This window comes from Chaetura pelagica, unplaced genomic scaffold (genome assembly GCF_000747805.2).
Source record: "Chaetura pelagica isolate M959 unplaced genomic scaffold, ChaPel_1.0 scaffold108, whole genome shotgun sequence".
Lineage (NCBI taxonomy): Eukaryota > Metazoa > Chordata > Aves > Apodiformes > Apodidae > Chaetura > Chaetura pelagica.
The window spans coordinates 76,618-100,952 of record NW_009970718.1 but is presented as its reverse complement, the minus strand read 5'-3'; the positions used below and the strand labels follow the sequence as shown (position 1 = coordinate 100,952).

General features: G+C 38.1%; 1 protein-coding gene across 1 annotated transcript in view; it reads right to left on the bottom strand.

The window, feature by feature from the left end:
* Positions 1–24,335, bottom strand: part of DOCK4 (dedicator of cytokinesis 4) — a 172,069-nt gene that overhangs the window by 128,088 nt on the left and 19,646 nt on the right. The window contains exons 7-9 of the mRNA XM_010006294.1: positions 21,584–21,732; positions 18,714–18,798; positions 16,163–16,314 (exon numbers count right to left, since the gene is read on the bottom strand). Coding sequence (XP_010004596.1) covers positions 16,163–16,314; positions 18,714–18,798; positions 21,584–21,732 — 386 coding nt within the window. The remainder of the gene's footprint in view (positions 1–16,162; positions 16,315–18,713; positions 18,799–21,583; positions 21,733–24,335) is intronic.

The window sequence follows — 24,335 nt, the reverse complement described above, 5'->3', positions numbered from 1 at the left end:
GCAGAGCTTTGTTATAAGTTTCACGCAAAGTACATTAAGTAAGAATTATTATTTATATTACCAAAGCAGCTAAAGCTTTAGGACCCTATTATGTTGGGCACCATGCAAAACTGAATTTAGAAAAAGTCTCTGTTCAAGCAGCAACCATACAGCTTCTGTGCACTGAATCCTGCAGAGCACTGGTATGTGTCAGGACAAATCTGGCCAACACAAGGTGAGTCTGAATGTCACCACCTCATCTCCAGTCCGTAGAACTGTAATGCATACATACGCATCACATTTCGCTACATGCTTTTTTTTCCTTAAAGCAACCATTGGACTTGTTGTTTCAAAGAAAAATACCACTCAAAATGAAACAGTCCTACTCTGGATAAGCTATCTTCACAGTTTAACTATGAACTGGCAAATACTGAATTTAACTGGGAGCATATTCTGTATTTATTGAAGCTTACATTCTGCAGAAACAAAGGCACATCTTTTGAAAGCTTCCTACTCACTATCCACTATGATATGAAATTTTCAAGCTCTGCTTATACTCATAGACCATGAGATTATGATTCACAACACAATTAAAAGCCAGGGACTTCTGTCATGCCACAAAGAAATGCACTAATTGCAACAGACATGTAATGGTTATGCAGATCTAATTTCCTCATTTGCATTTGAAATTTTGTTTGACTGAAGCATAGGACCCAGTAGCAACAAAAAAAGCAAACTGAAAACAACAAATAAAAAAAATAGTATCAAAACATTAATCCCTGTTCAGTGCTTTGATACATTTTCTTGCTTGAAACATGTCATAGTACCAGTTACAGCTCAGATCAAAATGGTTATCTTTGAACATTACCAGGGAGCAAATGCAAGCAGTTAGACTTGTAAGACTAAGAGAAAGAAACTGCAATGTTGTATCTAAGTACAGAGAGCGTGTGCGTTTATCTACACCATTTCAAAGGATTTCTATAGAGACAAACAGATTTGAGAATGGCTGAGGAAAGTAAACAGCCTTTCTAAAGCAAAATCAAGACAGAACTCCCAAGATCTGAAAGGTTGGCTTCAAACAGCAGCAAAAACTCCAGAGGGTTACATCCAGGACCAGTATCTTATTGCACAGCTGTTTTCTCAGCAGGCAGTTCCACATACATATACATGGCAAACACACACAGCAGTTCCCCAAAGCAGAAATACCTTTCCTTTCATTAAGGCGGTTTGATTCTAGCTTAGACTGTAATGAATTTTTTATGAGCACCAATCTCACCACTTAAACATGCCGAACACATTTAAACTCTGCTGTCTTCCCACTGAAAATAAGGAAATAACTAATGCTGGAGAGATTAATTTAAGAAGGTCAACAAGGGATTTTTGTACTGTAACTTCCCATGTATTAGCAAAGTAACAATGTGCTCCAAATCTGCAAGCTTAATACACGCATTTTAAAGAAACTGCCACAAACTGTGACCCCTATTTCCTTAGTATTAGCAGGAAAATGTTACCAGTCACATGTTACCAGTCTAGACAGATTGCTTGTTCTATGATTTATAAGCACACCATCAAAAAACTCCTCAAAACCACAAAAAAACCCACCACCAAAAAACAGCCAGATACATACCACATGGCTCATCAAATAGACATAGTTCTTGGTAGAGCTTCACTTTCAGACATCTTTACAAATGCCCTCTACTTAACCATAGGTTACAGTGATTTCTAAAGCAAATATTGAAAGACGATAAAAGAATCTTGCCACATGATTCCCCAGCTCAAGTTTATCACATTCCAGAACACCATTAATGGACAGATGGTCATTATAACTTGAATCTGAATTGACTTAATTTACAGCTAAAGGATCACTGAATTCAGAAAACCAAGGTCAGATGCCAAAAAACAGTGCTGAAATACAGAGAAATTAAGTAGAACATGTCTTAAGTCACTGAAGCAAAGATAATAAAGACTTAAAAGAATATTCTTAATCAGAGAATAATTGAATGATAAATCTGCCAACATGACTTAGAAATACAAGCTGTTCCACAGTAAATCAGCCCCTGTATTTTATCTCTGTTAAATGCCCTTACGAAAACCACAGCCAGATTTTTAACTGTAAAATCAGTAGCAATCGGCAAAGGGGGAAAGGAAGAATGAGTACTATAAAAACAAGATTTCAGCCAATTTCAGATACAGATCAAAGCATTAACACTAACAAAAATAAATCAAACAGAACTATGATTTGGTATCAAAGCTTATCTTCATGTCTCCTAGCTGTGCTGACAACACGGCAGAAGACGATGAAAAACATTTTCAAGTGCTCGCTTTGTGTTGTTAGCAAAAGCCAGCTGCCCTTGCTTAGCTGTACAGGTAACAAGGAGAAAAGGAAAAGGGAAAGCAGAAAGGGAGATAGGGCATCTTTCTTACCTCTCTTTATTAACTGAAGACAGCCCTGAGAAATTAATTTTTATTAACACACCCTATATTATTTCAGGTATTTGCATCTGTATTTTAACTGAAAGCTGGCAATACACGTTTCTCAAAAAAAACCTAGAAAGCAATAATTTAAAATTATTTTTTCACAAGATATCAGGAGGCAGATGAAGACAATACAGTTTTAAAAGGCAGACAGCATACTGGAATCTATCAGCAGGTATTTACAACTAAAGAAGCAACACACACCAAAAGCTGGAGATCTCACTAAAAGTGAGCTTAGTCTGCCACCATGGATAAACATTTTGCAGCACAGCATTATCAGTGCACAGACCTGCAGATCCTTTAAGCTGAATTACAGTCTTGATTATTATCCTAGTTGCTGACTGAGGTAACAGCACGGATACAAGCAGATTTGCTGTGTCTTTTCTAAAAGATAGAAATTAATCTTGAAGAGAGCAGAAGCAATTGTTAAAAGCAAAGGGAAACAACAGCATTTAAGAAAATTCCCCTTCCTCCAACAACATCTGAGCTCCTATGTGTTAACCACCATTTGGGGATTTACAAACAGCAAGTCTGTATTTTTGTGCTGACTCTAACATGCCTTTTGCCAGTACCAGTGCAAGTGCAACGTGTTCTCAGTAGGATGACCTGTAAACCCACTAGAAAACCACTGGTGTTGAACATATCTCATCATCATTACCTGTATCTGTCACAACTATCATAGCTGGTACACATATCCCTATTCTAACACTGCATTAATTTCTGAATGCAACTAACTGTTCAAGCTCCACCAGCTACAAGACAGGTCACCTCTTGAAGTTTTTTCATCATTGCAGTTAAAAACAATTATTTCTCCTGTTCCTTTTCCATTTTTGCTATACAAAGAGAGTGTTTTTTATGCATATGAGAGACCTAAATTGCAAACACAGGTTTCTCTTTCTTGATTTGGTTTATCTGCTTTAAACAAGCTTCTCTCTACAGAAGATCAGACTGAAGATCTATAGAAGCTACCACCTTTACTCCTACCACAGCAAATAGAAGATACTTGAGAAAGAATCTTCAAACAGTTAAGAGGTAGGCACATTTATTTCACTGAATATGGGTATCTGAGAGGAACTGAGCTGCATCTTGAAATAAAAGCAATTTCAAACACACCCTCACACATCAGAATAACATGTGTGTTGATTTGAGGGTATATGGAATACATTATTAAAAACAGGCTCTGTCTTCCCATAAAACAGAAAACCAAAGCCTTTCAAAAGTATTTCCTTGTTATACTCATGGCTTTTTTTAGAAATTCATTCCTACCATATCTACCTCATTTTACTTGTCCACAAATGCAGTTATTTTGTTTAAAAGTCACATGCAGCAGCACCCACACAACTGCTGAATAGGACAGTCCAGGCAGTCAGGCAAACGCAAATAGACTCATTGAAACGCCAGCTGCTCAAAAATTACTTGGAACCCTACCCTGAGGTAACATGTAACTTTCCTGCAACTGAAGAATAGTTAGCATTTAAAGAGTAATTTATCAAAAATGTCTCACTAATGACAGCACATTATATAGCATTGCACAAAGTCAGATTAAATTAATGATGTATAAAATGCATTATTAAAACATCTAAGCCTCTTAAAGCCAGGATGAACCCTTTTGATCACCTGGCAACAAAGGGCAACAAAATCTGTAGAAAAGACTTTTATTAAAGAAACTATCACAAGTCCAAAACATTTGGCAGAAGAATGCAGATGTGCTAAACATTCTTTTTATATTCTTTCTTCCCACTACATAAATAATATCTGTTTATATTGACGAGTATTTAAACTTGAGATCCTAGAAAAATTACTTTCCTGTAAGGGATAAGTAAAATACATTTTTTGCTATTTATATCTGAAAGCTAAATAAATATTAATAGGTACAAGGGAGAAAGTGCCAGACCTAATAGAAATCTTTGTGAGGTACCAACTTGATTTTGAAATTTCTCATTGGTCATAGTATATTCCTGTGAAGAGTTTCTAAATACAGAAAAACTTTCGGGTCATAAACAGACTTTGGGGGAAAAAAACCAAAACAACCTTCTCACACCATAACTAAAGTGTCTGAATACTCACGGGGTACCTAAGAGGCTCACACTCCAGTGTTTGACTATTGTATGCTGAGTACTTTTTCATGAGCCTATTAGTTACAGGGAGTGCCTTTTACTCTACTTTTGGAACAATTTTACTTTGTAAAACAACAAATGAAAACGTAATTAATAGGGCACGCTGATGGGGCCGGCATTTTCGTACTCTTACCTCTGGTGTGGAAGAACTCCAAAGCAGGGAGTTATGTCATTATTCTCAAGGAAAAAGTATTATTCACTTGAAGCGGATCTCTCACATTTCCAGTCTGACAGGGACCAAGAAAAAACTTCTTTGCTAATCTCCTGTGACAATTCCTACTTCAGAATTTCTCCTCATCTAGGATCCAAACAGAGGAGAAGCCCTATGACTTTTACTACTTCCCTATTCCAGCCAAGAAAAGACTGACTGACAATAAGTCCTAACTATATTTCTGCATGTATCTTTCTACTCACAATGAATTGCTGGAAAAAGTGAGGCACATTTTCTGAAGGGAAGATTTTGAAGTTTCTAGAACTTCAGGTTTTTCTTTTAAGCCACTTTTTATATACTACACTTCCAGTTACAATCACATCAAACACATACTTGTCCACAAGGGCAAATTATTGGTGTCTTAATATAAAGCAAATAATGAAATAATTAAGCCTGCTTATATAGAGTGTGTGTGTGTATGTATCTCAATATAAAGGATGACACCATTTTTTTTAAAAATACTAGTAAGCACATTTGCAAATATACATACTGAGTTACCTATCTAAGGAGATATTTTTATTCCAAATGCATAAAGGATCGTTAATCAAGCAGTGGCTGCTCTCTTGCTGAAGTGACCTATAAGTTTCCTTCAAGGTGTTTCAACCTTTCTGCTAAAATCCTGAACGTGCAGGAAGTAAATAAAACCAGGCTGGTTCTGGTTTATCTTGCTTTTGAGAAGGCACAAAACAGAGTAGTAAGTGACTGAACTAGAATGGAGGGCTCTTAAAAGTCTGCTAGTCAGAAAAACCAAGATGCTTCATCTCTCTTGCATGTAAAAGCTATATATATATATGCTATATATATATATGCATTGATTTTGTGTAATTCACTGTAGCACGGTTTAATACTGTGCAAGATGAGATATTTTTGTGCACGCTGCATAGAAAATTGAAAGTAACACTGAGCTAAAGAGCAGATTATGCTTTTGTGGAAATACTATAAATACTATAAAGGAAAAGTAGCCCTGAGCTAGTTCATGGCTTCTGGCTCCCAAGGGCTGCTCTTTCTACCAGAAACTCTGCCAACTCCTTTAGCTCAGATCCCTGCCCTGTGTAGCAAGCACATTTGCATGGAGAAAGTCACGATCCAAGACTTGCTTCAAGACAAAAACCATCCATGGATAATGTGGAGGTATCTGAGCAATAATTTCCAAGGAAAACAATTTATGAAGTGAAGGTTACACACATTAAAAACTAGTATTTTAAGGAGAAAAGGCAGAGTAGCCCATCATCTAATGATAGAATAAAAATTATAGGGAGCACCTAGATTGTGTGCAGCATATGATATGGCATTGTACTGAGCACACTTTCATAAATATACATTTTTCCTTTACAAAAATTCTATGTTGCTGAAAAATGACAACAATGTCCAATCTGGATTCTGCCTCCCTAGTCAGTGTTCACCGCTCTCAGAAATTCTGACTAATTTAGTCTGAGGTACAGTTAAAACATATTCTTAGACAACTAGAAAAAAAGACACAACCCCTTTTTTTCCAGAATTATATTAATCTCATAGTTTATAGTTGAAAACAAAAAACCAAACAAAACAACCCCCCCAAAAAACAACAAACAAACAACGCCCTCTTTATGCAGAATTATTTATTAATAAAGCTTCATTCAGAAACATGCTATGAAAAGAACCATAAAGAAGTGGAAATTAGTTATTCTGTAATGAACCTTCTTGACAAACTTGATCAAATTCTACAATGAAATGAATGGCCTGGTAGATGAGGGGACAGCAGTGGATAGTGTCTATGTGGATTTCAGTAAAGTGTTTTACACTGTCTCCCATATGATCCCCTAAGAGAAACTGAGAGGAGAAGATTGCTTTGGGCAACCTGGTCTAGCAGGAGGTGTCCCTGCTCATGGAAGAGGGATTGGAACTAGGTGATCTTTGAGGTCCCTTCCAACCCAAACCATTCTACAATTCTAAGCTGTTGATGTGTAGGCTGGATAAGCTGATAGCAACATGGCTTAAAAACTGGCTGAATGGCCAGGTCCAGAGGGTGGTGATCTGTGGCACAAAGACTAGTTGGAGGCCAGTAACGAGCAGTTTACTCTAGGGGTCAATCAATACCAGGTCCAATCTTGCTTAATGATCTGGATTATAGGTCTGAGTGTCCCTTCAGTAAGTTTGCTGATGATCCAAAACTGGAAGAAGTGCTTTGTATGCCAGAGGGATGTGCTGCCATTCAGAGGGACCTCAACAGGCTGAAGAAATGGACTGAGAGGAACCTCCAAAGGTTAAACCAAAGGAAGTGCAAAGTCCTACACTTAGGGAGGAACAATCTCATCCACCAAGACATGCTGGGCACTACACATCTGGAAAGCAGCTTAGCAGAAAAGAACCTAGAGGTCCCAGTGGACACCAAGTTGAACATGAGCCAGCCCTTGTCACAAAGGAGGCCAATGGTATCTTGGGCTTCATTAAACAAATTATTGCCAGCAGAGTGAGGAAGGAGGCACATGGTGTAATTCTCAGGGTGCCCTACACAGGGACAGGAGTTGGACTCAATTATCCTGATGCGTCCTTGCCAACTCAGCATATTCCATGATTCCATGACCCTTCTTCCCCCTACTCAGCAGTGGTTACACCTCACCTGTAGCACTGTGTCCCATTCTGCACTCCACAGTGCAGGAGAGAAATGAATATACTGGAGACAGTTCAAGAAGGGCCGTTATGATGATTAAGGCACTGGAAGAAAAGACTGAGAGAGCTGGGACTGTTTAGCTTTGAGAACAGAAGGCTCAGAGTTGGTCTTTTTAACTTATTAACATATAAAAATACCTGAAAGGAGGGTGTAAAGAGGAATGCAGCCAGGCTCCTTTCAGTGGTGCCCAGTGACAGGACAATGGACACTAATTAAAGCACAGGAGGTTCTCTCTGATCTTCAAGAAACAATTTCTTTGCTGTGAGGTTGTTTGACCACTGGCAGAGGTTGCGCAGGGAGGCTGGGGAGTTTCCATCCTTGGAGACATTTAAAAGCAATCTGGACATGGTCCTGGCCAGCCAGCACTACAAGATGACTTCTGGAGTTCACTTCAATCTTCAACCACTCTGTGACTTCTTAAATACATGTAAGTACAACATGAAGGCAGACGAGATAGAGTACTGGGTTGTTTGGGTCTCTACAGAAATCACAGAATGGTAGGGGTTGGAAGGGACCTCCAGAGATCATCGGGTTCAACTCCCCTGCCAGAGCAGGACCACCACAGAATCTAGAGCACGTCACACAGAAACCCAGAGAGGTCTCAGAAATCTCCAGAGAAGGAGACTCCGCAACCTCCCTGGGCAGCCTGTTCCAGTGCTCCATAATCCTCAAAGTGAAGAAGTTTTGCCTCTTGTTGAGGTGAAACTTCCTGCATTCTAGTTTATATCCATTGCCCCTCATCCTGTCACAGGACATAACTGAAAAGAGATTGCCCACTCCTTCTTGACACCCAACCTTCAGATATTTATATGCATTAATAAGATCCCCTCTCAGTCTTTTCGAGACTAAACAGCCCCAGGTGTCTCAGCTTTTCCTCGTAAGACAGGTGTTCCAGTGCCTTAATCATCCTCATACCTCTTCATTGGACTCTCTCAAGTAAATCCCTGTCCCTCTTGAACTGGGGAGCCCAGAACTGGACACAATACCTCCCTCTACCTTCTGGACACAGTCTTCTTAATGCATAAATACAGTTTACAGTTACACATCCTTCTGCCATGTTCTACCTTTGTGAGCTAATAATTGCTATGCTTCAACACTTTACCATTTGTCTTCACTTACCCTGAAATTCCAAATGTCTGTAATTAATTAACTGTTCCCCACAACAACATGTGAAATATCCCCCATCAGCCAGAAGGACAGCCATATAGTATTCTTCTGTATTTTTTTAATAAATTCCGTAGCCTTGCACTGAGTGCACATGCTACAGCTTCACAAAAATATTCTTCATCTCCTTTGTGGCCTAATGTTCAACACTGTTTAGAAACAACAAAGAACTTAACTATTTGAGTCTCCTGCATTTGGAGTGCTGATGTCTGGAGCACTGGTCCTCAGTAAATTAAATATTGAAACTCCAATATTACCCACTTAGATGCCTGAAGTAATACTGAGTCTTTGAGCTCTTGCTCAAGAGAGGCCACAGGGATATCTTAGAAGAAAGACATCTTGGGTTCTCTATAGTGAGTCATCTGGGCAATGGAAATGTATTATCAGCTTGATTCAGAGGTATCCAAGCCCTTCCTTGCTGTCATTCTGTTAACAATAGTTGTGCAAACTTTATTTAGAGGGACAATTAAAAGTAGAGTTCTTTGAGCTGTGTTACAACCAAGCAGACCTCAAGTTTGAAGGTGCTGACTAAGGCTGCAAAAAATGCCTTTAAACATACTACACAAAAATCCTTTAAGATTTTCACAGAATAAGGAGGGTGTGGAGTATTTGTTTCTTAAAGGGAGAAAACTGGACACAATGGCTTTTTTTTTTCTGAAAAAAGAAAAAAAATAAGTTATAAGTACTAAGTATTTTGTCCAACAAAATGCGGATTTCAGCTTTCAGCAAATGATACAAAGTAATAAGAGAACTGAAAATAGGCATAAAAATATTGATAATATGTATGAATGTCACTAAAAAGGTGAGTTTAAGAGTGGAACAAAGGAAGGGTAATCTTCTTACATGGTCTGGAGTTTACACAATCATTAAGAATATAATCAAAAGCTCACGAAATAGAAAGTGCAGTTTGCTTTCATTGGCCTTGAATAAACAGCCTGTGCCTCTTTGTGCTGCTTGAAGAACCTGTGCTCATTTGAGTGCACTATGACAGTTACAAACAAGGTTGTTCAAGGTGATACCAAAAGGAGGATTAGCATGCCAACTTATCTCTGCTCCTCACACAGATGGGGCCAGAGGCATCAATCATTTGTGATAAGACATTCATATCATATTGACACAGACGCAAAGTGTGTAACAATGAAAGAAAATCTTACCAAGCTCCATCTTCTTGAAGTGCTGCCTTGAAATTACCCTACTAATTGCATCGCTATTTAGACAAAAACGTAACATGAAGGAAATGGTTTAGAGAGGTTACTGCTGCACAAAAATTGTGTGTCACACTGCAGATTTAAACAAGTAATTTCTACAGTGGCATATTGGCATAACACAGAGCCACAAACTCCACATAAATGTAAAGGTCAGCAAAACAACTGGGACTTCGGGCTGGAGATGATGAAGCATTCTTATGCATATTCATCAACACCAGTAATAGGGTCCACAGTTTGAATTGAACAAATGCAGGCAGCAGACTTAATACTTGCCACTCCCATTTCATAATACACTACCTAATGTTGGTGGCGTTTTCAAAATTCTGCTAAAAATAAACTAAAGCAGGCAGGATCTCTGGACAGCAATGTGCTATAAACATAAATATGAACTTACAGAATATATACACTGGAAAGGTAGGTATTTCAAAGGATATTGGTATGTTTTTGACTTTTTTAGTTTTGCTTTGTTTGATTACTTTTTCATTTTGTTTGGTTTTGTTTGGGTGGGTTTTTTTAACACTGCCATAGAGTAAAGATTCTCTTTGGGGTTTTGTTTTTCGTTTTGATTTTTTTGGAAGGAGAATATTCTTGTGGGAAGGAATAAAGTTAACAGAGTCTCAATGGATAACGCACATTGGAAAACTGCAAAACTGTTACTGTGCTCCTTGCAACTTGTTAAACTATTCAAAGCTGGTGAGATCTTTCCAGGATCTGATTAAAAAAAAAAAAAAAAGTATTTTTTAATTAAAGGATTAGTGTTGTTAGAACCCTAGTGTAAATGGACCCTCTGGATACACAAAGGTCATCACTGCTGCAACAAACTGCTGTACAGGGTAAATTATATGAGAACATATGGGAGAAAAACACGTACTATCATCAGATGTGTTGTTTCCCTCAAAATCTTCCCCTACAAAACTGTTAACTATGTAATCTTTTGAAGTACATACTATTGGCTTTGTAAGGATAATTCAGTTGCAGGAAAAGAGGACCATTTCATCAACTTTTGTGCTGGTAAAAGAAGAAATAAACAAGTAAATAAACAACACCACGCTCTTCCGTGCTCAAAATGTGGGGAATCTAAGGGCCTTCATATTCCAACTTCACAGAACAAAAGCCACTGATAGTTTAGTAGGAACAGAAAACCAAAAAAAATTCACAAATCTTATAAATGACCACATATCACAATAGATTTAGAAAACAGCTAATGAAAAGCATCAAAACAAAGGATCATTGCAGTCTACTGAAGTGTAGAAAACACACAGTTCCAGTCTTCCTTTGGAGCTTTAACAATGTCCTATCTTTTACCTAATGTTTAAACTTCAGTTGTTTTCTCCTAAGAGCATCATACATTAAATCAATTGCATTCACGTGTCTATAATCCATTTAACTCTGAAATAGTTTTGTAATAAGACTGTAATAGCGAAAAAAACCCCAGTTAACTCCCAAAGTAAAAAATTACATAAGTACACCTGAGTTACTCTATGTTTTACAGGATTTTCCCCCATCCAAACTATGATCCTGAAGCATCCATTTGACATACAGTACTTCATGATTTCCATGACCGAGGCAGATTGAATCAGGTTTTTGCTTTTGAAGAAAATCTTGGATTGTCTCCAGGTTTTGATTCACAATCCAGAACAGTCTTAACTAGTGAACTGGATTTTTCAGCGTAAAACTGAACTGGAACATAAGCTCTTGGCACTCAGTCCACACAACAGAGTTAGTGCAAAACAAAAGTCTTGAAACACTTATACATGTTAACATTAGGTTCTTAGCATGAACTGCTGCTCTACAAATCCATCCTACTGGCTGGCACTACTTGCTGAGGGAGATAGCAGTCTTGGACTTTCAAACTTTTCATCTAGTTATAATAAAATTAGATTACATAAAAACACAAAAGTCCTTTTGATTTTGCTTTTCTCATTTGTTGATTATGCCAGATTCAAAGCACTGATTTTATAAAAGCATTCCTTAACACTGCCAATAAACTACTGTCTGGAGTCCCAATGGATCTAGGTAGAATATGTTTGAAATAATATACTTCAGAAATAGACTAAGATGTTGTACAATGCTAAGTAGCCAGTAAAAGCTCAACAATGGCCAGGAAGACAGGACAGCACTGAGACACACAAAAAGCTTGGAGAGATGTGATCATGGACCTCTTTCATTTTCCAAATACAGTAACGGCACTGCGCTAACAACTGTGTATGATAATTTTTTCCTGTGTATTAGGATTCTAATAGTGTAATTATTTCTACAAATTATGATGCCATCAAGATAGTTTTTTACTTTCTTAAACAACAAAAAATGAAGAATACACAAACACAGGGCTTCTGACCTTAACAGATATAAAAGAGGAAGACAAGGTTAGAAGATGTAATAGTGCATTAAACAAATAATTTTACTGGGACAAGCTCTATGTGCCATGTTAAAGCAGTACCATTCACACACTTGCCTTCTCCCACTCAGGGGCTGTCACCCTTTTAAGAAAGAAAACTGCTAAGCAGAAAGAAGAAATGGATCAAGATACAAGAACACACCAGGGAAAACTCTAGGAATCACCAGGGGGTGACTTCAGGTGTTTATTGGTAATTTAAGAGATAGCAAAAATTATCCCTAGCAGCTAGTCTGATTAGAAAACATGGAGATATAGATACAGTCAAGTGAAATTAGTATGCACCAATTAAGTAGAAAATTACTTGACTTGGTACTGTAGTCTTAATGCATCAAATGCCTAAGTATGCAATCACTCAGACTTAAATACTTGACTATCAAGAGCAAACTTCTACAATTTTCTTGCTTCCATACAGAAAGTAGAATGTTAATGTCCAAAACAAGTCTTTTAAAGTGTGAAGACACACATTAAACAATTACATCAGTAGATAGTCTGAAAAGTAACATTTATTATTGCTGTTTATTAACAACAATAATAAAGTAATATATGAACCTGTTTTTATTATTATATCTATCTTAATACAGAACAATTGATGTTATTGTGGATGCCAACACAATTAGAAAAAGTTAATTTTAATAGCAATTGCCAGCAACAAAAAAAGCCTAAAGAAAACTACAGTCGCATACTGTCCCAAACAAATGGCAAGAGATACAAAAGTACATTTATCTCTTACTTTAGTTGCCAGAAAAAATGCCTATTGCCCACAGTGGGTGCTGATCACATAACCAATCTAAGGAAATCTTTAATTAGTAAGTCTGAAGGTCAAAAAGAACCTGAAGCACCACAGTGATGTTTGTGTCACTATCTGACATCAGATTCTCTGGGCAAGTCACTAATTCATTTCCACATCACAGTTTCTCACACTGAACCTGGAGAATGTATTATCTAATTCTTAGTACATCTTGGGAAAATTACAAGCATTTATCCATGCTGCTAAGATGAAAAATATTTAATTGAGAATACGTTAGCTATAAATTTATCTAATTTTCCTTTACAAAAGCACTAAAATGATACACTAAGCACATTATCAAAACCACAATAATGGCTTAATGGCTTTAATTCGCATCTCTTATTTTTAGAGGTGCTATTAAGAAGTTTCATCTATTATTTTAACTGCATAGTGGACCATAAGACAGCAACTTTGGAAATCAACAGAAAAATGATGCAGCTAGGTTGTCACTTCAGATGTTGCCACATACAAGTTTTGACCTGCTCTTCTATCAGCAAAGAGCAGAAGAGTCTGCATATCCAGGCTCCACAACTTTGGCACCATTGCAGGGTGTGAACTGCAGTAGCTGAGGAGCACAGACACTGTCTCCTCTCATACTTCATCCTTCTAAGGGAGACCATTTACTTCACGCATGTATCAGCCAGGGCCTAAAGACCTCTGAAATACCCTACCAATTTGTACTGAACAAAAATTATACAAAATACCATACTTGTGTGCACCAAGACCAACTAACTATCTTTGGTTTAACTCCATGATGACCTGGTTATGTCACTTCCAGGTCTGTCCAGAGAGACCATAAAAATCTCCAGCTTGAACACCTCTGTATTCCAGAGTTCATTCTGTGACACAGATACACCTTGCCTTTAATCTGTTCTTATGAAAACTCTCTTGGTTTCAGCTTTTTCAACATGTTGAGAGGTTTCTGTTTGTTTCTTGGGAAGGTTTTTTATTGTGATTTTGCTGTTGTGGGGGTGTATGTTTGTTTGTTTTACAGATGGTTGCAAACTACCTCCATCTTCTCATTCCCCCATGCCCTAGAAGGCAGTTTGGATTCCTGACAACAGGCTTCTTCAAGGTTTGCCAGTAATAGGATGGGGAAGTTTACACATAATAAAACAGCTGCAAACAGACACTGGAGTCAGGAATCAATAACTAAAGGTCAGATCACAGCAAGCATGTGACAAACAGCTCTAGAATTTGTGCTTTCATGTGAACATGAAATCCAATCCATTTGCTTTCATGCCACCACTGCTGCCATAACCTTGTTTTCAGCAATCCATAACACCCAAATTGTTTTCTGTCAAGGACTGAAGCTGTCTCCTAAATCTATCACCTGCTGTGACATTCAGTGGAGTGAACACAAAAGATGGGACCTGATGCACATTTAATTCCCAGAAATGACAGTGAATTGTATTTTGGTTACTAACATCCAAAGTGCAGACCAGAAGGAAATATCAGTACTTAGCAGCTAACACTATAACAATAGTTGCTTGTATGTGCTTTAATTAAAACCAAATGTATTCAGTATAATCTTCCCTCAAACACTAGTTAGTTATCTTAGCCAATTACAGAGCACAGACATAATTTTATAAAATTCAGCCCAAATTCCATGTGGTTTCCCAAAGTCCTATTGTCGTAAGACAACTAGTTCACAGTAATGGCTTTGTACACATTTTGAGTAACACTTTCTACTCTATTAACTGGCTTAAAGCAGTAGTTTACATTTCTTTTTGTGTATTTGTAAGCTGTCTGTTTTAAGCAGTTTTTGTTTTGAAGTCTAGTCTTTCCTTCTCTAGTGGTGAGTCTTAAAGCACATGATGTTTGTTGCCTCTTTCTACCATGAGGAGAGCAGAGAAGAATAGAGTGGCCCAACAACCAGTAGCAAATTATGAATGGGAGCCTGCTGGATAGAAGGTGATCTCCCAGTGAATTGGGTTTGTACAGCAAGGTTTTGGTAGCAGGAAGGGCTATATGGGTGGCTTTGGTGAGAAGACATCCGAAGCTGTCCAAATGTCCCAAAGACCTAATGCCAGCCAACTCCAAGATAAACCCACTGTTGGCCAAGGAAGTTCAGACCAGGAAGAAGGGAGGAGTAGAAATAAGGTGGTTTAAGATTTGGTTTTATTTATCATTGTCTTTTCAGATTTCATTAGTAATAAATTAAATCAATTTTCTCCAAGTCAAGTCTGTTTTGCCCATAATGGGAGAGTGATCTCTCTATGTCCGTACTTCGACCCATGAGCCTTTCATTTTTCTCTCCCTTGTTCAGCTGAGGAGAGGAATGATAGAGTGACTTTAGTGGGTACCCAGTGTCCAGCCAGGGTCAACCCATCACACCCATCACCACTGCAGAAGCATTTAATGGCTCAATTGTCCAGATGCTTCAATCCTCAAAAATCCTCAAACAGAACTTAAAAGACTCTTGCACTAACTCTCCTTTCCTCCTATGCTCACATTTATTAAATGCATACTGGTTCTGCTACTGTTTACTTCCATGTTCTCTCTGTTGGCCAGAAATGTGCTGGGAGTAAAAATAAATACAGAATATTTAAAAATTCAAAGTTTACCAGGGTTCTGACAGAACTTATGCTCTGTTTCAAACAGAAGAAGAATGGTTACAAGATCAGCTCCCAGGTGAAAAAAGAGGCCAAACAAACTCTAAGTGGATGGGAGATCGGTTATGAATATTTCACTGAAGACCAGGCACCTCCTCATTAAGGTAGAGGTTCCTTTTACAAAAAGACTCTTAATGAACTGACTAAGGAAAGCTCTCCACTCTCACGTACCTTGGAGAATTAGTCTCATACACGTTACAGAGCAAGCAACAGTTCTGTTTTGAATGTGCACTGATAAAGAGAGAGAGAAAAAGATACTGAAAAATGAACTTTGAGTCAGAGAACTCTGTATGCATGTATGTATATATGTTCCTACACCAACAAAACCAATGGAACACTGACATATGTAAACAAAACAGAAATATACCTTTAAACCTAAAACAACACTAGAAACTTTTGAGTACAGAAAGTGAATTCCAAAAGAAAACAAAAAATTATTCTGAATCAAGACTACCTTATCCTTGCTTCTAGCGTGAAATTTGTTAGCTGTATAAAAACATACAGTATATATTGACAAAACTTTTGTAAAATCAGGATTCCAGAGAAAAAACGTGGTACCTGATGGGCCGATTTTCTTTACTATCAAAGAGTGAGAAGATTACTTCCAGTTCTTCTCCCAGATTGGAGCACATTAGACTCTTCATCTGAACAAAAAGATGGTGGCTGCTTGCTGGTACTGGTGTATCTTTTTTTCGATGACGATGCTCCATCTAAAAACACCGCAAGTGACACAGCAGACAGTTTGAATCGATCATAAAAATCTTAAACCAAAAATATGTAGAAAAACATAGCACTGAAGTGTTTTCTTAATCCAAATTTTTAATTTTCTTAATTCAGTATTAACTTGTAATAGCTTGGTTTATTCTTTTTCTTTTATCTGAGAAGGAGAACACAAGGAAGTGACCTTCCCAGTGTTGCACTGCATCATAATTATCTCTAAAAGTGTGCTGGTTTGTTATGGTGGGATTTTTTGGTAGTGGGGGAAGGGCCCCAAGAGTGTCTCCTGTGAGAAGCTGAGCAGCTGCCCCTGCTCCAAAACCAGGAAGCCAAGGAGCTATTGGACAGACAATAGAAGTGACACTGCTATTATCCTATGAAAGAGCTGAGATAACACCTGAATAGAGGGAGGACTGTAAAGTAGAGCTCTGCTGGAGAAGTGAAAGGAAGTGCTGGGGTGAAGATCCAGGTGGCTGGTGAGGAAGGAGAAAGTGCCCTAGCAGAACTATCCCTGCAACCCATGGCGAGATGGGAGGCTGTCCCCTTGCATTCATGGAGAAACATGGTGGAACATTCCCTGAAGGCTCCAGGAGGGGTGAACTGACTCTAAACCCCATCCCCTGTCCCCTTGTGCTGCTGGTGGGAAGGAGGGAGAGACACCAGGAACAAAAGTGATTTGGGCCTGGGAAGAAGGGAGGGGTGAGGTAACATATGCAAGCCCTGTTCTTTGTGTTGTCTGTGTCCTGTGTGTGTTTGATTAGTGTGAAATTAAATCATTATTTTTTTCCCAAGTTGAGTCTGTTTTGCCTGGGACCTTAATCGGTGAAGAACCCTCCTTGTCCTTTGTCTTGACTCATGAGCTTCTAGTTGGCCTTTGTCCTCTTCATCCCAGAGAGCTAAGTGGGGGGGGGGGGAAAGTTGAGTGAGCAGCCACTTGGCTGGTTCTTTTTTGTTGTGTTGGGCCCAAAACCACAAAAAGAAGAAAAACAGTAACCTCTAGAAGGTAAACTTTTTCTACTCTGAAAATTCTAAGCCACTTTAAAGCTTTGTGCTCTAGCAATAGAGTATTTTATAGCTAGTTTATACAGTTAATTATCTGATATTCTAGTATCAATACAATTCAAATACACAAAAAAATACTTTTGTAGAAAGCTAAACACCAGTATTTTTAAATGCAAAAAAAACCCACATATTTTATACTCATCAGCAGACTGCTATATAGAAGCTACTAAATTATCTTGATTTGACTTTACACTTCATACTTTAAACATTTTAATCATCCATCAAGAGTAGGACATTAAGTTCTACTATTTCTCTCTGAAATTGAACCAAAATAATTTTAAAGAGCAGTCCAAGTTACACAGGTTTCAAACTGAGGCTATCATGGGTTTTATTTTCCTCTTTAGATTAGAAAGGGCAATCCATGAATTCCATTATTAGTTTTCTGAGACATTCTTCTTATGATTAATGGTTCCTCACGGTATTTCATCTAGATTACATGACTTCGAAGTGGCCCAAAGGTATACGAAAATTCTAGCATGAAGAAATTGCTACTAGGCTTGATATTACAAGTTATCAACATAAGTAATTAAGAATTATCAAAAATATATTCTAATTTCAGCTCCAGACAAAATAATAGCAAATACATTTTTCTTTATTCTACCTTTAAATACAGAAGTTTACATGAATAAAATTTAGTTTTAATAAAAGCTTAGCCTTAAGCAAGTAAGGCTCAGAACTATATATCTGTAATAGCCACAGTACTTAAACATGAGCCAAAGCCCACATAAATGAATTGGCAAGTTTTCTTAGACCTCACTGGAGAATAAATCAGAGTAAGAAATATCAGGGCTAGTTTTAGTCAATCAAGGTCAGCTTTTATACCCAAAGGAGACCTTTTCCATGCAGTTTAACTACTATTTACAATAATATATTAGAAAAAAATCAATAACTCAGAATGATAAGTTGTGACAATAGTTGTACCATGAGTATATTTTTATAGTTCCACAAATCTGAGCTAGCAGGACTCAAGGGCCAGGTAGAGCTCTTATGAAACAAAGTCTTGCAAGCTTTCATTCATGGTTAAGATTAATGTTAACAGCCACAATTTCAATAACATATCAGAAAACAAAACTTTCAACAAATAGCATGTAAAATGAGCATGTGTGCACACAGAAATTTGATATGAAATCAAAGTGACTCATACGGGTGCAGAGATGACATAACCGATCAAAAGAAAACTTCTTTCCTCATAGTGCAACTCATTACATTATAAACCACCAGTTTATTTGATTTTAAAAAAAAGTGCTTTCAATTAAGTAGATTGAAACCTGCTATCAAAACATCAGCAGGTCACTTGACAGCAGAAGTACTGAGTATTACATTCACATACCAGCCTGTAGAGCTCTGTAATGCTGATCTCTTCAGGATCCACCATAGCATACTCTTTTCTTGGTACTAAGTCAAGTCCCAGCTGCCTGTATGAGAAAAGGAGTAAGTAGCTTCTGCATACAGAGGAAACAGATTAATTCACTGCTTCCATTTGCATTTAGTAGAAACATTCCTACAAACAATGTACATATTAACAGGTACTCTACAATTGGCTTTAGTTTTAATAAATTTGGGCTCTGCATTCACCATTTACGGATTATTCCTCCCTTTTCTTCACTTTGTAACATTATTATAATAGGCTTTTCCACAATTTTTAAATCTGTTTCACATTGTGGACAACGTAGAATGGATACTCTCCTTTACATTATTGTGGACATTGCACAATGTGAATCGCACTCACACATCTGAATGACAACTATGGAAAAGGAGATAGAAAGAAAATCCAGCAAATGCCAAAATATCAGCTTATTTTTCATTTGGACTGGATGGCATCAAAGGTGCTTGGCTGTATCCCCTGAACAAAATAATGAAATGGACTTGAATCACCAGAAATAAAACATATTTTCAGCATAGCAGCAAACAATAAGGATTAAGAACACATAAGGGACAGTCATGCTGAATTTAGAAAAACTTGAAAGTTTAGGAACTTTTTTAAAAATCTGTTTTTAAGGATCAGGAACTGACCACTTCAAAAACCATCTCAACTCCATTTGGTTAGCACAAAATTCTAAGCAGACAGTTAATCATGCACAGTTAATCACAGTTCTTACACTGTGTTAGGTATTTAGGCTTTCAGACAGCAGTAGTTGCAGAAACACTGAAATTCAGTTTGTTCTACTGTTGAATATTGCTGCATTTGGTAAGTTGTGGGAACAGGGGAGGTGCCTAAGGACTGAAGGAAAGCAAATGCCATTCCAGTCTTCAAAAAGGGTAAGGAGAAGGACCTGGGTAACTACAGACTGGTCAGTCTCACCTCCATCCCTGGAAAGGTGATGAAACAACTTATCCTCAGTGCTGTCTCTAGGCATATCAAGGGTAAGCGGGTCATTGGGAGCAGTCAACATAGTTTTACCAAGGGGAAGTCATGTTTAACCAACCTGATAGCCTTTTATGAGGATATAACCAGATGGATAGATGATGGTAGAGCAGTGGATGTGGTTTACCTTGATTTCAGTAAAGCATTTGACACCATCTCCCACAGCATCCTCGCAGCTAAACGGAGGAAGTGTGGTCTGGATGACTGGGTAGCAAGGTGGATTGTGAACTGGTTGAAGGAAAGAAGTCAGACAGCTGTGGTCAATGGGACAGAGTCTAGTTGAAGGCTTGTATCTAGTGGAGTTCCTCAGGGGTCGATACTGGGACCAGTACTATTCAATATTTTCACCAATGACCTGGATGAGGGAACAGAGTGTGCCCTCAGCAAGTTTGCTTATGACACTAAACTGGGAGGAGTGGCTGACACACCAGAAGGCTGTGCTGCCATTCAGTGAGACTTAGACAGGCTGGAGAGATGGGCGGGGAGAAATGTAATGAAATACAACACGGGCAAGTGTAGAGTCCTGCATCTGGGGAAGAATAACGCCATGTACCAGTACAGGTTGGGGACTAACCTGTTGGAGGGAAGTGTAGGGGACAAGGACCGGGGGTCCTGGTGGACAGGAGGATGACCACGAGCCAGCAATGTGCCCTTGTAGCCAAGAGGGCAAAAGGCATCCTAGGGTGCACTAGAAAGGGCATGGTTAGTAGGTCAAGGGAGATTCTCCTCCCCCTCTATTCTGCCTTGGTGAGGCCACATCTGGAATATTGTGTCCAGTTGTTGGCCCCGCAGTTCAAGAAGGACAGGGAACTTCTTGAAAGAGTCCAGCACAGAGCTACAAAGATGATGAAGGGAGTGGAACATCTCCCTTATGAGGAAAGGCTGAGGGAGCTGGGTCTCTTGAGCTTGGAGAAGAGGAGATGGAGGAGCGACCTCATCAATGTTTATAAATACGTTAAGGGCGAGTGTCAGGACAGAGCCAGGCTCTTCTCAGTGATGATAGGACAAGGGGCAATGGGTGCAAGTTAGAGCATAGGAGGTTCCACATAAACATGAGGAAAAACTTTTCCACTGTGAGGGTAAAAGAACACTGGAACAGGCTGCCCCAGAGAGGTTGTGGATTCTCCTTCTCTGGAGACACTCATAACCCATGTGGATGTGTTCCTGTGTGACCTACTCTAAGGAATCCTGCTATGGCAGAGGGGTTGGACTAGATTATCTTTCAAGGTGCCTTCCAAACCCTGACATTCTGTGATTCAGTGAATAAACACAGGCTAAAGAAAAGACTTTGGAAACAGCACCCAGATGCTAAAAGATATTTTAACCATTTCCTCATTATTTTTTTTTCTTCTTAAAATAAAAAAAATTGTGTTAGCTCTTATTAGCTATTCAGAAGAAAGAAGAAGCAGCATAGTAGCAACATGTATGTTAGAGGTGCCAAAGTAGGAACCAAATTGTGTGACAAAAGTCAAAGGAAACAGTGCCAGCCGATATAGTTTCAGTTCAGACAACAGAGCTATGCTAACTGCGGCACACAGAAGTCTAGCCAGGTGCATTTAAAAACAGATGTAAAAGGATGAAACGCAATTCCCTTGCAGACATACCACTGCTACATAAAATAAGCTGAGAGAAACAACCAAAATAAAATGACAAGGCACTTTTCCCCAATCATCATTTTTTACAACACAGTGGACAGAAAAACAATGAAGCAAAAGTTAATTTAAAGAAAGGTGATGTCAGAAATTTGTTCCTTATTTCAACATTCTACAATAAGTCTAAGGCTGTGGCATTATAATTAAATTACATTCTTTTAACTCATGATTCTATGTACTCACTCATTGCCCCAGTCCAGCCGAGCAGTGATGTGCCGCTTGACGTCCTTCATTCGATCGTGGGTGAGGTGGCCAACCAGGACCTGCCTTCGCAGGTCTAGGATTTCATTCATTATGTGCCACAGTCGGTGAAAGAGATCCCCCTCATTCCTCTGTGAGATAAAAATACAGTTGTCTCTATATCTCCTGTATAAGCTGACAATCCTAATAACTACAGATATGGTAGGGAAATGAAACTCTCTCCTTATTCCCCTACTTAGTCTTTTTTCTCCCCTTCATACTATGACTATTTACCTCCATGCCCATTTGTGTGTATGCATGTATAAAAATCATTTCAGAGCTTACCACAGATTGTGTCTTTGCACTACACTCATTCCAAAATTTCACTCCAACTCCTAATGCCTCATTTTAACACAGTCTACTTATGTGATGGCTATGACAAAAATAATAATAAAAAAACCCAATTATTTCATGCCATAGCACTGTTTCAGTCCAAGAGCATGTTTCATTCTGTTCTGGTGTCTCCTCCAAACTGAGTATGTCATCATGTAATTCAAGACTACTTGACCTCGTACACAGAGGGGATGAAAAGGCATAGCTCCTAGCATACAAAACCTGAACCACGAAGTGTTTGTGTTCCTTTATTTTTTTTCTTTCATGGATATAACTGTACATACTACGTGTCTAACCATAAATAAATAGCATTACATAGATAGAATCTTCTCCAGACAGTTGTTCTTCATCTAACTGTAAAGTAAGAGAAATTACATGAATATGATTGCTTTTTGAACCACATCCTTCTACGCTAATTATATACCAGTTAAGCACATAAACCATTTCCCATAACAGTCTCCTCCAAAAGAGAAGTTCTTTTAACTCTTCCTTCACCAATTCTAAGTAGCTTCAATTGATATAGTTTTTCTGTGAAACAGGAGCTTGAGGAAATTCTTGCACCCTTTCTTTAAGTGATCCATCACACAAAGTTCAAAAAACCTTCCTATGCAGTTTTGTTCTGCTAATTCTTGCAAAAAAAAAATAAATAAAAATCAAAACCACGTCCACTTCCCCTTTTCTTCTTCCTATGAACAAACAGCATAAAAACACATGTTCTGCTGCATAATTGCCATGAAAAGCTAAAAATCACCTAGAGGAACCACTACTCTGTCAGTAATTTTTATATTCCAAGGGCCCCGACAAACTGCTGTTTGACAAATTTAGTCTTTTCATTTCACATTCATTCACTTCATAATCTCACTCAAATGGGCATTACTTTGTTTGTCTTGGCTTTCTGACTGGAAAAAAAGAAAGCCAGAGTATTTTTAACATGCAAAAACAACAGCAGTGAAGAAAAAAAACTGCCGAAAAAAGAAAAAAACTTCAGTAAGAATAATAGGACTATATGACGATTCTAAGTAAAAGAAAACCAAGAAAAAGATCAACTAGCCCTTGAATTAGGAGCAAGAGACTAAAAGGACTTTGTAGGAATGTTACAGAGAACTAGGCTGACAGTATGTTTTCAGTTTTCCATCATACAACATTGTATTAAGGTTTCATTTCTACTGTTAAAAAAGCCCCACAAATCCAAAAGAAACACTAACTCAGGTGCACCTCTGGTTTTGGTATCTGATGAAAGGCTCTGCTGAAGTATACTACTGTTGTGCATACAAGAGACTCTTCAATGTTTAACTACACTATGAAGCTCAAAATAGCATTTTCAGGTATTCTTTCTCTTCCAGTGAAACAAAACAATTGCTACCTATGGTTGTAGCCAATTCAGACAACAAAACAGCAGGATTTGTGTCAGTGAAAAATTAAGTCACTGGTCTGAAACCTCTCAAGAGAATGGGAAAGGTTCACAGAGACATGTGAGTGAAAAACAGCCTAGGGAGCTTGTATGCAAGATTCCATTGATAATGCACAATGTTTGAAGATGAATAATCCCACATCTGTATAATTTATATAATGCTTAAACGACTGGTGACTTAAGACTATAAAAAGGAAAGCATCAGTTGAATGAGTTTGGAGAAGTTTTCTCTATGCAAAAAAAAAGTTTGCCTACCCTAATTAAAAAACAAACAAACAAACAAAACTGCCACAATATTTGTATTGATACAATCTTTGCTTCAACTGAAATTTTTAAGGGAGGTGATGACAGAATGGGAGAGGCTACACTGACAGAATTAGAAGAACAGAGCAACGGAATGACAGATGGAAATTTTAGAAATAACACACACCATGGGTGTTCTTTGAGAAAGAAGGAATAGTTGCTTATTGCTACCTTGTTTTAGTGCTTACACAACTGCTACTGGAATACTATATATCCAGTTCTTAGTCAAGAAATGTAAAACAAAATGCATCATGGGTTCAGAAAATGGGAATGGCTAAGGCTTAAAAACAAATGTGATTTAAATTGAAATTTGAGAAGATGAAGCCATTAGGATAATTAAACAGAAAGCTAAAGCTGTAAGTATCTATTAAAAAGTGGAACAACTCCATAGACAGGCATTCTGTAGGGAGTTGTAACAGAATTACTAAAAGACAGGTATGAATGAATATGTATGCACAAGAATGAGAAGAAACAAAAGAACAAGGAACACTGGGCAGTATGAACCACAGAACACCAGAAATGTGATTTCATTCCAACAAGGAGAGAAACACACTGACCTAAAGATGTCAGGGAGGAGGATAAAAAGAGCAGAGCCACAGAATATCCAAATAAGGAAAACAAGAGAACTGTGAAACATGGGACTTTAAA